Consider the following 14801-nt stretch of genomic DNA (forward strand, 5'->3'; position numbering starts at 1 on the left):
ACCGGGTCGCAGGCAGAAGGAGCAGCAGGAGCCCCTGATGGTGGAGCCCCTGTTGATCCGGTTCCTTCGGACATTCAAGGAAATCCTCAAGTTTGTTCTGTTCAGCTACACCGTTCTGTTCGGGGCTCTGCTGCTCGCCAGGTGGACCACGTACTTCATGGTGGGGAAGTGAAAAGACCTTGGAGAGGGACTCCGAGCTCCTTAATGAATTTGTTCTGGATCTTTGGTCCATGCAGTCTCCTCTAATTAATCAATATCTGCTCGTAAAAGCTAGAGTGATCATGTCTGCTTCCTGAAGTGACTTGCAGTCTGCAGCAGAGCTCTTATTTACTTTGAAATAATGCTCAGGGTTTTGCAGACATGCAGAGCAACTTCAGTCGAAACTCCCTGCTTACATCCAGGGTGTTTGCTGACTTTGTTCAATGTGCAGTCGTGTGTGATATTTGCTGATTTGGAAAACGGCCAATTCAGACACACAAAAAAACAAGTTTGTTAGGTTGTGAAGAATTCCACATCAGTGCTGTGTGTTCTTGATTTTTAAAGCCTCCAAAGCAGCTTCTTCCTTAATAAGCACAGATAAAAATATTTCTGTAAATATCAGCAGAAACAGAAGCAAAGAAGCTCATCGCCGTGACAATCCATCACCGTCTCCTCTCTGTCAGTGTCAGCCATAGTTTTTCAACATCCAGGCCTCCAGACGTAATGGACTCTGTTGTTAACTCAGAGAATAAAACCAGTGAGGATAAACAGGAAACAGGAGGAACCGTGTCCCGGAGGGGTTTTGGGTGTTGATGTTGCATCAATTATTTGACCAGCCTGCTTCTCCCGACAGGTGGAACTTCAGGTTCTGATTTTGTAGAGTTAAAAAAATCAAGTTTTAAGGCTTTTTCATTTCAGTTCAAATTGTACTTGTATATTCAATTCAACAAAAGCTATGATGTTCCCGTAGTTAAGGAATAAAATCCCTAAATCATAAAAAGAAATGCCCTTTCTTCTGACCTAGTTTTGGACTTTTGTTGTTTCTTCACCGTGACAGAAAAATATGGATTTTTTTTTTTTGTGGAAAAACGTAGATAAAACATGTACCACTCGGCTTTCTTCATTGATACAGAGGGAAAGTTAGACTTGTTCAATGGGAGAAATTAAAAAGTGAATAAAGGTAACAAAATATACAATATCTATAATTTTTAAAAAATTTAATTTTTAAAATTTATAACTTTTATAATTTTTAAAATATAACTTTTTATAGTTATGTCTATTTATAATTTTTTAATTTATATACTGTATATATTTTTATATTATATATACTGTATACTTTTTGTTTTTTCTAAGTGTGTGTATTTATTTATAGTAAAAAAGGGGGCCGCGCGATGGTTTGCTCGATTTAAGTACTGCCACAAACCACACGGGCGGAGTTAACCGGATTACGTGGTCTTCCTTGAAAGTTATTTTTACCTTCTAGTGTAATTTAGACATAGTACAATCCGCTTAAACATGCGGTCTCAGGGGAAAGACGTTTGTCGTCCACGGCGGAGAAATCAGCCGAATGGAAACCGCACGAAACATCCCCTCCGCTGTCCGCTTGACGCCTGGTGAACGCCGCCCCAGCTGCGCCATTTTGAAAGTGTAGCGCTGGGAGACGGAGAGGCGAGGGGAACCTCAAAGTAGAGTTCAAAGTCTACATTTCACGAGAGAGGGTTCCACTCCACGGTTTTTAAGCTGAAAACTGTTCCGTGGGGTCCACAACAACCGGTACCGGGGACTTGTGCGGTGTTCGGCGCACCGAACTCCACGCCCGGGCTCATTCCCTCCACTGCTCCCCAGTCAGAACCACCCAGCCTACCCGGGTCAGCTCTGCTCCAGTCCGGGGCCCGAACCCGCTACACACCCGGTCCGAGCCGCTCACCATGGCAGGTAAGAGGCGGTGGAGCCCGCCAGCGGGGGGTTAAATCGTCCCTACCCGTTAACTAACGCACCGGTGAGGGCTAGCCCGTCTGTTGTGGTTAGCTAGCGAAGGCTACTTAGCATGCTAGCAGCAGATGTCAGTGACCGCGTGACGTGATCCGTGACAAAAGTGCTAAAGCTGCTACTTCCGGTTGGAAATGTGTGGAAAATATGTGAACTAATCGCATCCAATCAGGGCGAGCCTCGTGCTCATGCTACTGGTGTTAGCCTGTTAGCTCCAGGCCTAACGCGTGTGAAGTTGTGTGTGATTAAAAGTTGGGGCTGCGTTCCGTTCAGGGCCCGGCGGAGGCAGCGGTGACGTCCAGTGGTGCTTCTCCCAGGTCAAAGGAGCCATAGACGATGATGTCGCTGAAGGTGAGTCCCCGCCGCGGGCATCGAACCTTTACTAACCTGTCCTGTGTGATCACTATGCACCTTTATTAAAGTTAGTGCAACACTTCCTGTTTGTGGAGCGAATGGAACCTTCTGTGATCTGTTGGTAAGGATTCTACATTCCGATGGTGTAGGAAAGTAAAAAAGACTCAAAAGCTGCATTTTGTTTCTGATTAATCTTTAATGATTAACCCAATTTGATCAGTAATGGAACATAAACAATACCTTAAACATGAGTCCCATAATTCCTCAGGTGAAATCAGGTTTTACCTGATCAGCAGTAATCCTCCTCCTCATGGATGGACGCAACCTCTGGAGCTCATTCAATCAATCCCATGGGTTTTTGTTAAGGTTAAAGTTGATGCTGTGACATGGATTTCCTTCCGGGGGGTGGGGGGGGCTTGGCAATGGCGTCCCATCAGCACCCACTGGTGTAAGGTGGATGTGCCAGTCTGACCTCTGACCTCTAGATAAAAGTGTTGTCCTCGCTTAAATCAAACATGACCGAAACTAAAATATGTGGTGTGTTGTTTTAAATCTGTTCGAGCCATGAATGGTTTTATAGGTATTTTGTAGGTGTACGATGGTTTAAATATTGTGTCTGTTGTTGTTTGTGTGAGGGAATAAGTAGGTCAAAAGGCCATGGGGGGGAGAATGTTAATATAGGTCAAATAGGGTCACCTGCTCACCTGTGGGGAAAGAGAGAGGGTCGCCGTATTTTTGTTGACCGCAACACTATTACCGCTCTTATCTCTTATTCTACAACCAGCAATCCTCCCAGCAGACCACTCAAAGAACTCACAGAACTCAAAGAACAAAACATTGTAATTCTGGATGAACAATGTAATCTTCAGTCTGTAGTGTATATTTTTGATATGTAAACTGTAAATTTCTGGTAATATGATATGTTAATATGTTTACAATATGTGAATATGTAAATGACATATTTTGCAAATGTTAATATGTATGTATATTATTTAAGTAATTATGTATGACCCCCTCCCCCCCGCGCTGCCACAATCGCACAAATTTCCCCACTGTGGGACAATAAAGGTTTATTATTATTATTATTATTATTATCGCTACGCTACTTTTTGTGATCACTTTGATTAAGAGTTTGTGCACAGTTTCATGAGTTGATTATTCTTTTTCGTTAATAAAAGGTTAAACGTGTTCTTTAGTATTGTAGGGATATTTTTCTTGAAGCGCATCTGACAAAGGAAGGCCTCGGCGTCAGCCTTTCAGCGACTCTTTGGTTTTTGAAGTTGCGACAAAATCCTTTGAGTGTAAAACAAAAGGGGAGGAGAGAGTTTTGTGCCACACCCTTCTTAAAGATGAACTACTTTAACGGTACAAATATATTTTTTGCATTAGTGCTGCAAAATATTCATAGAATGCTGTTGGAAATCCCCAGATTGTGTTTGTGGGTTTGGGCGTGAAAAGCAAGTCAGAGTTGAGTCATTTTAGTTTGTAAAGCTGCAGGACGAGAGTGTTTTGTTATCAAAAAGGAAGTTCTTGAGTCACGGTGTTGATTCGATGGAGCAATGTGTTTGCTTGGGCTCAGATTCAAATGGCTGTTCAGGCGCTGCTGTCAGTCGGCTGATTGGCCAAGAAATAAAAACTTTTATCCGTTCAGAATCAGAAGGAGGTTGACACAAACTCGATGTTTTCAGACTTGATCGTTCTCTATGGTCTGACATTACCGGGATTGGATCAGAAAACATTTTTCCATGTTGGACTCACCGATGTGGTTGCGGCGATAATTTTTGAACTATGCTTGGAGACGATGAATGAGTGTAAAGTGAGCTGATGCTGAGAATAATCGTCATGTCTCAAGTCTTTACGTGCTCGATTGAAACCGCCACACCTGTCTGGTGTGCTCATGCATGTTTCCTGAAACACGTGTGTTTACAGGACAATATGGACACAGTTGTTTACAGTAATCTTTGCCTGAGCTCACTTATGAAAATGTGATCCCATCCGAGTGTCCAGGATGAAAAACAAGAGTATTGCAGCTTCAGCTTTCCTCCTTTCTTTCTTGTACTTGACATCAGAATTCCCACAGAGTCAGATGGCATCTGATTATATCGTGTGCTGTGGAGAGAGAGGGGCAAGACGCTGTGGTAAAGAATGTTCTTTCTTAGAGTCGTGCCAGCCAGTACACAGGGTTGGATTGTCTGTGGACTGAATAGCTGCACATGCTAGTTTTATTTCCCTCTGGAGAATTGGATCCTTTGCACCAACAAAATGTGTGTAAAAATAAATAGTCCCTGTGGAAGAATTCCACCCCTTCAGAATGGAAGCAGATCAAATGAAGGCAGACTTTTCATGCTGAACACATTTGATGTTCTTCTAATTTCCCTTTTAATTCACAGCTGACATCATTTCCACTGTTGAATTCAACCACTCTGGGGAGCTGCTGGCCACCGGAGACAAAGGAGGCCGCGTCGTCATCTTCCAGCAGGAGCCAGAGGTGAGCTGTGGCGACTCGTCGGAGCGTTTACAGACGATGTGTTTGTAGTTGTGCCCAGCCGTTTAGAATTCACTTCAGCTCCTAAATTTATTGAAACTGTCAAACAAAATGTCCAAACGGTTGGAGCTGGTGAAATGTAAACTGTTGTAAATGAAGCATTCTCACTTGTCATGAAGGCTTGTTTCTATAGTAACGCGTCAAAATGGCTTCTCTCGTCGTTCAGAGTAAGAACCAGCCCCAGTGTCGAGGCGAGTACAACGTTTACAGCACCTTCCAGAGCCACGAGCCGGAGTTTGACTACCTGAAGAGCCTGGAGATCGAGGAGAAGATCAACAAGATCCGATGGCTGCCTCAGAAGAACGCGGCGCAGTTCCTGCTCTCCACAAACGGTTGGTCCACCTCTCCAATCCTGCCGGTTCGCTGTCGGACCTAAGAGACCTCCACCTGGAAACACCAACGCCTCCATCTCTGCTCTTCTCTCTCATCGGCAGACAAAACCATAAAGCTGTGGAAGATCAGCGAACGCGACAAGAGACCAGAGGGCTACAACTTGAAGGAGGAAGACGGGCGCTACAGAGACTTCAACACTGTCACAACATTACGGGTGAGTAGTCAGACTACCAGCGTCTGTTTGGGACGAGTTCTTTCTTTGTGAAAATATCCTGCCGGTAAATAAAGAGATGCTGACCTCCCCCCACCTCAGGTACCGGTATTCAGGCCAATGGACTTGATGGTGGAGGCCAGCCCCAGACGAGTGTTTGCCAACGCTCACACCTACCACATCAACTCCATCTCGGTCAACAGCGATTGTGAGACCTACTTGTCGGCGGATGACCTGCGCATTAACCTCTGGAACCTGGAGATCACCGACCGCAGCTTTAGTATCCTTTTTGACATCATGAACTCCACGCAGCTCACCTTCTTAGGCTCTAGATTTAATTCTGTGCAGCTCGTCCTCCTTTACACCAACGTAAAGACAAATGTACATCAGGAACCTCCACAAGCTCCAGGTGTCATATTTGTTTTGACCACTAGATGTCCTCCTACTCTGGGATTGCCACCTTGTACCTGTGGACCTCTCTCTACTAAAATGTTTTTCTACCAAATTCAGATATTTCTTCTCTTTTATGGCTTTTTTTAATCAAATCGACTTCTAAACACAGAATTCACTAACCCGCGCTCATTCAGTCCCTTTAGACAATTTCTGCTTCTACTTTTAAAGATGCTAAACTGTTTAGCTGTTGGTCCCTAACCGCGCTCCTTCAGATATCGTCGACATCAAGCCAGCTAACATGGAGGAGCTGACGGAGGTGATTACGGCGGCCGAGTTCCACCCCAACCAGTGCAACACTTTTGTGTACAGCAGCAGCAAAGGCACCATCCGCCTGTGTGACATGAGGGCGTCGGCTCTGTGCGACAAGCACGCCAAATGTAAGCACACGTCGTTCATTTACAACCCAGTAACCGATAGCAACCAGCTCCATCTAGAGCTGTACGAGTCGGCGTGTTTACGTTTAAACGTTTTAATAACCCAAAGGTTTGCTAAAACCAATGACGTGTTCCTCTCCTTTTCCAGTGTTTGAAGAGCCAGAGGATCCGAACAACCGTTCATTCTTTTCTGAAATCATCTCGTCTATTTCTGATGTCAAGTTCAGCCACAGCGGGCGCTACATGATGACCCGCGACTACCTGTCCGTCAAGATCTGGGATCTGAACATGGAGGCCCGGCCAGTTGAGACATATCAGGTGTGACATAACGTAATGGGTTACGGGTTTGACAGCACAGCTACCGATTCTAACGGCGACATCACTTTCTCCTCGCAGGTGCACGAGTATCTCAGGAGTAAACTGTGTTCGCTCTACGAGAACGACTGCATCTTCGACAAGTTTGAGTGCTGCTGGAACGGAAACGACAGGTGAGGGTTCAGCCGGGGTAGAGAGAGTGGTCGCTAGTGACACACATCATAGTGTGTGTGTGTGTGTTCAGCCTTAAGTTAACTGAAGCCAGCAGGCTCTTATCAATGGTTATCTGCGCGGTGCAGAGCATGAGGGTGGCCATGGTGGAAGAAGGGTGTTGGTTCACTTTCTAAAGAGAAAAAACAAAATAATAAAAAGCAGCCTCTGCTGTTTTTCCACAAAATATTCATCCAAGAGTTTCAAAAGAAAAGTCCTGTTAATAAGCAACACAGTCCTCAACATACAAACATTTAACTTACAAACGCTCTGCATATATCCAACTATTATCCTGCAGTCCCTCTTTCTGCCACAAGCCCTGTGAGGGCAGCACCGCTTGAATACTATTCTTAGGAATAGTACTTTAGTATTTAGAATAGTAATGACATTTAAATGACCTCAAATAGAGATTATTGATTGGAATTTAATAAATAACAACTTACAAACAATTCAACTTACAAACAACCAACATACAAACAATTGTGTTCGTATGTTGAGGACTACCTGTACTTATTAAATGGTACAGACCCTTTTTTTATTTCTACTAAAAGTGTTTTGTTCGTTTTTCTCTGGGATCTATCTGACCCCTAACCCCATCACTCTGCAGTGTCGTGATGACCGGTTCCTACAACAACTTCTTCAGGATGTTCGACCGCGGCTACCGGCAGGACGTGACCCTGGAGGCGTCGCGGGAGAACAGCAAACCGCGAGCGGTCCTGAAGCCCCGTAAAGTGAGCACAGGTGGGAAGAGAAAAAAGGACGAGATCAGCGTCGACAGTCTGGACTTTAACAAGAAGATCATCCACACGGCCTGGCATCCCCTGGACAACATCATCGCCGTGGCAACTACCAACAACCTGTACATATTCCAGGAGAAACTGAACTAGCAGATCCCAGTTTGCGACCACCTGCCATCGCTTGAATCCCCAAGTATTTGCGTCACGTGCTCTTGGCGATTTCTAGTATTGAATGTGAAGACGGCAGCATTAAGTCAGTCCGTAAGGAGATCACAAGAACAGTTCCCACCTGTACACCTTCAAACACGCAGGGTTTGTAGTTCGGCACCCACACTGTGGGATTTAACATCTTTTTTTTTTTTCCTGCTTCACAAAATCTTCCGTTTTCGACCAGAACCAAAGGGAAAACGTCAAAACGTCCTGTTTCTTCCTCCTCTTGTGCCATCATGACCCATGTGTACACCACAGCTACCTGTTTTTTCCGGGCTGCCATGTTTTACTGCTTGTTTGAACAGGAAGTTATTCTGTTCCTATCATGATCTGTCACCAAGTTCCTTCCGGCTCCAGCCCCAACGCCGGCGCGAGCCGTCACACTCCGTGTTTCCTCAGCTCTTTGTCAAGTTGCCAAGTTCCCTCATCTCTGCTCTCCTGGTGTAAAAGTCTGGCTACACCGTCTAAGGATTACTCTAGTGTTTTATTGTTTTAGCTCATCGTAGCGTTTAACTTAGAACCAATAATTAGACGAAACTTCAATTCTAAGGAAGCCACTGGTTTACATTCATTTCAGTAGAGTATGAAAGTCAGATTGTCTGTTTCCACAGTCGGCGAGGAGGAGAACTTCAGTTCATCCTGTGGATCGGATGTTCTGACATGGCAGCTTGTAAACGCAGTGGCTTCCCCCTCGTCACGGAAACCAGACGACTGGTTGTCATGGAAATGACGAGGAGGGACTTTTTTGATTTTTAGTTAATAGCCAAAAATAAATTAATTAATGGTGTCCATTAAGGTGGATACCAGAGTGTGCATCAGGTATAGAGAATTAAATGGGGGTGGTGGTGGTGGGGGGGTAAAGTCATGCCAAAGCACTCAGTCCTTCACGCAGCTCTCTCAGCTCACGCTCAGGACTCCGATGGCGTGGCGACGCCCAATCCTCTCGCCGTCTGACTACTGCCAGGTTCTCCGCTCAGCCTGTGGCGTCGCCGCAGATCGAGCGACCGCTCGACTCTGTCCGTTTGTAGTTTTCCTTTTCTACGACGTTTTGTACTGTACCTGATAAAAGAAGAAGAATCTCTATAGTTGATTTATTTTTGTATGAATTGAGGCGACAGGATTACGGTCTGATCACTGAAGTTTCTCTGGCTGTGTTTGTCTGATTGTTGACTGTTGGGACACTTTTACTCTTTCTAGCAGGTATTTCTTTCAAAGCTAGAGACTTTTTGGGATGTGGAGGAAGCGTGTCGTTCCTCGATTGGGATGTTGAAAGGAAAATATTTTCTGGCGTCAGTACTTCTGAGGTCAGAAGCACTAGAACAGTTTATTTTTTTAATTTGGCTGACTGTAATTGATGTTTCTGTAAAAACGTATTTGGATTTTATTCCGTTTCTTTGTGCCATGGTTTTGTTGATGAGTCATTTTTGCTGGCTGTGAAAGAAGAGGCCTTTGTGGGTCTAAACAGAAAAGACATTTTAATCAACCTTTAATATTATAACAGTCAAATGTCTTCTCTCTCCTGTGATACAGGAGAATACAGGCGGTTATGTGTGAAGCGCCTGGTTTTTAGGCGGTGGTTGTTTGGAAGCGATGTTGACCACTGAGAATCCTTTTAACACGTGAACTCGGCTGTGCCTCTGCTCTGTTATGTTTCAGGCTTTCGGAGCAAAGGGGTCGACTAAAGCACATTTTTGTAAAGATGTTTCGACAGCAGGTGAAGCCGTCGCTTCAGGGCATGAAGCTTCAGACTATCTAAGAACTGATCTACAGTCACTAAACGAACCACCAGCTCCAGACGGCGGCGTTCCGCTGGTGTCGTTTCTCAGGGCTTTAGGTGACGCCCTTCCCTTTGTGACCTTTAGAGAAACATCTTTTCATTACCGTCTCATGAAAGATGAGGTCAGCTGCCTCATGTCGTTTGTATGAAGTAAAAACTTGTCCCGAAATCACGAGTCAACACATCCATCCAACCTGCTGGAAGAGAAGTTTTTGAAAATACGACAAAAATCTAAATGTAAGAGTTCACTAACATTTGAGATAAACATCTAAACACTGTTATACTTTCACCTCCTCGTCCTCATCACTGTCGCCGGAGGCGGCGTTATAATTATGCCTCCTTATGCATTAAGATTAAAAGAGATAATGCAGATGGGAGTCGCTCAGGGGGTTTCACCACTGCTCTGTGATCAAACTTGACCTTTCGAGAGGATAAGCAGATTTTAAGGACAATGTAAAAATTGCCTTAATTACAGGTAAATCACTATTTGAATTTTGAAAAATTTTTTTAAATGACCCATTGAGTCAACCGAAATCGGCCCAATGAAGCCTCAAGGAAACAAATTTGGATTTGAAAAGTTTTTTTGTTTTTGTTTTTTGTCCACGTGAAGTGGCGTTTGTGTCTGATGTATCACAGGAGCTAAGATAAAAATGCACTTTTTATTTTTGTGACTTTCATTCATTTGTACGTTTTATGTTTCTTTCCTTCCAGGGGATATTGAAATAAAGATAAAGAGAGTTTTAGTGATCCACAGGGAGAGGCAAATGGTGCATTGTACAGCGATGTTTATCTTTGTCAAATGGAAAAAACTACAATTTAGATGAAAAGAAATAAAGAATTGCAAACCTTAACGTCTACTTTTAAAATGACTGAAGTGGTTTTTATTGTAGATGATGTGCTGTAAGTTAATACTGGTATGACAACTTTTAATTGAATTTAGCGTACCACTTATTTTAAAAAGCATGTTAGGTTATTTTAGACCGGTTTTACCAGCAGGGCAGATTAACAGCATAATCTTGGAAAGATATTTTCACACCCCTGCAGCCAAACAGTTACAGCTGCTGTTATTAAAATGATTGTTGTAGAAGGTGTTTATGGAAACAGATTGTTGTTGTTGAGACTCAGCTACGAGCAGATTGAAGAGTCAGTTTGACCTTTGGTAGATTATTATAGTTTTATGACACTTCTTCATCTTCCATATAAGTAGAATCAAGATCCAGCCTGGGACATGAATGATGCCCATTTTTGATGGTTTGTTACAGATTTGATTAATTATAGAACAATATACAGATTATTATTTGATGAAATTTTGTGGATAATCAGCACTTTTTTTTTAAATTTCCCTATTGTTACTCCCCAAACCAAGTATAATCAAATACCTCAATTTACATACCCATGATTAGTTAAAATAAATAAAATTTTAAAATCTGTGACGTTTAAAATCACACTTTTATTGCATAGATGTATAAAATGAGCATTATTATTTTAACGCCCGTCTCTTCGCTGGTCTGTGGGCTTGAGGCCGGATCTGTTCTGCGCATGCGTACTTAGTAGTGTGTGTGCGTGTCCTGTTGATGAATGCTGAAACTGTCGTCAAGTCAACATGTCTACCGCTGCTGCCCCGCTGAACAATAACGAGGAGCCCGGGCTTCACGGTACGTCCCGACGTCACTTTCTTCGAGCGCTTCGATACATAATGACGTCATCTCTTCTTACCGAGTGCGTGTGTTTATGAGAATATTCCAGTAACGTATATTTTATTGGGAAAAAGTTGCATCTCCGCAGGTATTTCCTCTTCTTCAGGGAGGGGTGGATGATTTTGTTGATGTCATTGCAGCACAGCCAATTGGCGTGGTGGGATGCTTTTGATTGATGGCCGGGCAACCAATCACATGCTCCAGTCTGCATTGGGCGGGCTTGAGCGAAATAAAAACAAGTTTAGAGACAAAAACAAGACGAAATAAATTGTTTTATTCACGACCACTTTAAAATTACATGAATATGATTAATTTATTTTCTGTATAATCGAATTACATTTTTTATTGATCAAGTTATTAACGTAATAGTATTGCTTCTATCGAAAAAAAAAACAAAAGTAGCAGCTAGCTTAATTGTCTGCAGATGAAGGGCCCGTAAAACACGTAAACATTAAACTTGATCAAATACGTATTGATTAGCGCAGAGAGGTGATCGATTCACGCTTTATGTAACAACATCTCAACTCGGAACAGCGACATGTCTGGACTGTCTCACAGCTGTTATGCAAGCCGCCCCTGAAGCCCAGGGTTGACGTGAACTCGGCTGTAAATGTCGGACGTGAATAACGGAGGTGATTCTACTTTCCAACCATCCCGGAATGAAAACACTGCGCGGACGGACGCACGTTGCCTGTTAGTGATTACATAACCCGCAGCTCGCTGTGGGGGTGGGGGAAGAATGTGCACGCTGTTTTGTGGGGCAGTGGTACAAAGAAAGCACGGATGCGCTTGCAGCCATTTGAATGCACGGCATCCGCGGTGCAGGGAATATAGGTCAGCTGATTCCGCGTAAGATGAGGCACGCTTGGTATGCATGAATACAAAAAGCTTTATTGTCCTTAATTTCGCCCCCCCCCCCTTCTTGGCTTTAATCTCCAAAGGCTCTTGGGTGGAGCTGGAGCTGAATGGAAACACTGGGTCTCAGAGCGGGCAGACTAATCCGCAACCGATTCCTGCTGCTGATCAATTAAACGCGAATGCTGGAATGAGTCAAACCCTGGAAGTGGTGCCTGAGAATGATGAAACCCTGATTGGTGGGCTGGAGCACGTGCCCTCGTCCTCCTCCATCCACAATGGAGACATGGAGATGATCCTCCTGGATGCGCAGCATGAATCCAGCCCGAGTAACTCCTGCTGCGACAGGTAGGAGTTAAAAGGTGTTGTCTGCCCTTTAAAACGTCTGGAAGATGTTTGTTGTTTTCATCCTGATGCGTTTACTTAGTCCCCACAGGCCACCCAGTCCCGATCAGGACGAGGGCCAGATAACGTTTGACGTGGAGATGCCCAGCTCCAGAGGGAGTCTGGTAAGATGTCACGCTGAACTCTAGAGGTCAAACCCTTTTGGAGTGGTTATAGCCGGAAAAACTTCATCCGTTTGTTCATTTCCAGTCAGGGGAAGACGGTTCGAACCAGGACAGAGAAGAAGACATCCTGCTCAACAAAGAAGTAGATTGGGTCGCTGATTGGTCCAGCAGACCGGAAAATATTCCACCAAAGTAAGAGAACTCATCAAGGGTCAGTCACCCAGGGTTTCTACACACAACAGAAGGGTGTAGAAATGTCTGGAATGTGATCTCAATCTAAATCTCGTGCTCGGGGCGGTGTCATGCATCCATGGGTTTGTTGAGCTGTTGCCTGAGAAGGGTTTTAGTGGTTCAGAATGTCGCCTTTAGCGGTTTTATGAATGATTTTCGCATTCCCTGTTTTATTGTTCCTCAAAGGGAGTTCCACTTTAGACACCCCCGACGTTCAGGATCCCTCAGCATTAGAAAGAGTGGAGTCATGAAGAAAGGCGGCATCTTCTCCGCCGAATTCCTCAAAGTCTTCATTCCTTCCTTAGTCATCTCACACATCCTCGCTCTCGGCCTCGGGTGAGCCTGATTAACAGTTCTCAATTTGTACTACAAGTATTTAATGTGGTATTTAAGTTATTCGCCATGTGTCATCGGAGACATTAGCCTAGCGTGGAAGTGCACCTTCATTTTGACTGCAGATTAGCAGTTTTTATGTCACTTCCTGTTTCTGAAGTGTCTCTGTTATCTGATCTCTGATTTGATTGCATGACTTTTATGTCTGAATTCTTCTGCAGGGTCTACATCGGTAAGAGAATCGCCACAGCTTCCACCAGCTCCTACTGAACAGAAGAGGAAGCAATGCCTGGATGTCCTCCTGTCTCCACGTCCTCCTGTAGTCCGGTTGTCTCTCTGCATCTGTTGTACGCCCTCCCTCCCCTCCAGTCAGCGTTAAACCCATCCCATCGTAGATATGATTCCACAGTTATACACATAACGTAATATTGTTGCACTCCGTCACATTTCCACACAGGTCAAAGCAGCTATCACCGAGTTGATTCCCGTAGACGTCGTTAGAGATGGAAAATGTTAGTCATCCGGTTTAACTCAAGGATTTGATGTCCAGTGGCTTTGGGGGTGAAGTTTATCTACTTTTTAAATATGTCATGAGAAATCTGGCCTCCCATGCTAAATGCTAAATGCTTCCACTGACAAATCAGTCGGAAGAAGGAACCAAAAATAAACAGCACATCAGCAATACAAACAGAATTGGCTGTGGGAAGAGAAAGGACGTTAATGGCCTTAATTTTTTAGCTAAACATTTGGAGTGGGATTTGTTTTTTAAATTCCCGACTTTTTTTTTTTTTAGACTAGCGTTTGTATCTTGTTGACTCCTGAGGACTTCTTTTTAAGGGTTTATTTTGTGAAGGTTGGAAAGCTTAAATAATGATCCAGTTTGTTGCAATCTTAAAAATCGAGGATAGCGGCTCGCGTGGCGATTTACCAGGCCACGCGCTATTTTTACTTCTTTTTGCCTACATATCTTTAACGTAACATAGCAGCAAAGGCTAAGTGCCAAATTTGTATCTCTCACCACTGCACATTGGTGATTTATGCTAGACTGTTTTTTTTTTTAAATTTTACGGCATATTTAGATATTTAAGGATGTAGATGTGAAGCATACTTTTAAGCTGTGATCTGCCCCGTGTACACCTTTTGACATTGTTTTATTTGTTTATGCGTTGATATGGATGCATATTGTTGTTATATAGCATCGTGTAGGTAATGCGTTTTTGCTGTTTGACCTGCTGAAGCATCTGCAGCTGAAACGCCGCAATGGAAAAGTAGTTCCAGGGGCCTCGTTGAACAGTGTTACAAGACTTTTACCTAGAATGCAAGCATTTCACATTACATGAGAATAAACTGTGTACAGTGTGATGAACCTCCAGACGAGCTGGAAGAGCAGTTCCTGAAGAAAATGCATGTGATTCCTGTAAACTGACACTAATCAGATGACTGGAACATTCTGCTGGCAGCGTTTGTAAATGGATGACATTATAAAGTCCCGAGAAGTCATCAATCATTATGTACAGTATTGATCGCAAAGCATCGAGCAGCAGGCATTCAGGCTGTGATGCGTTATATAACGCCGACTAACTCATGAACCATAACTCGCTTATGTACAGTTGATCAGTGTGCAATACAGAGCATTTTGGAATCTGAATAAAGTTTGTACTGTATACAGTGGCTGAGATATAAATATCT

General features: G+C 43.7%; 2 protein-coding genes across 2 annotated transcripts; both read left to right on the forward strand.

Annotated features, from left to right (window-relative positions):
* Nucleotides 1–1438: 1438 nt before the first annotated feature.
* Nucleotides 1439–10356, forward strand: ppp2r2aa (protein phosphatase 2, regulatory subunit B, alpha a). The gene is made up of 10 exons (XM_068310467.1): nt 1439–1914; nt 2242–2319; nt 4713–4810; nt 5034–5199; nt 5302–5414; nt 5514–5691; nt 6077–6241; nt 6387–6556; nt 6635–6726; nt 7371–10356. The coding sequence occupies exons 1-10, from the start codon at nt 1908–1910 to the stop codon at nt 7648–7650; spliced, it is 1347 nt and encodes a 448-aa protein (XP_068166568.1). The 5' UTR covers nt 1439–1907; the 3' UTR covers nt 7651–10356.
* Nucleotides 10357–11036: 680 nt separating this feature from the next.
* bnip3la (BCL2 interacting protein 3 like a) lies at nt 11037–14783 on the forward strand. Its single transcript, XM_068310250.1, has 6 exons — nt 11037–11142; nt 12126–12387; nt 12467–12548; nt 12634–12740; nt 12966–13115; nt 13334–14783. The coding sequence occupies exons 1-6, from the start codon at nt 11091–11093 to the stop codon at nt 13380–13382; spliced, it is 702 nt and encodes a 233-aa protein (XP_068166351.1). The 5' UTR covers nt 11037–11090; the 3' UTR covers nt 13383–14783.
* Nucleotides 14784–14801: the final 18 nt, after the last annotated feature.

Source organism: Antennarius striatus, chromosome 3 (assembly GCF_040054535.1).
Source record: "Antennarius striatus isolate MH-2024 chromosome 3, ASM4005453v1, whole genome shotgun sequence".
Taxonomy (NCBI): Eukaryota; Metazoa; Chordata; class Actinopteri; order Lophiiformes; family Antennariidae; genus Antennarius; species Antennarius striatus.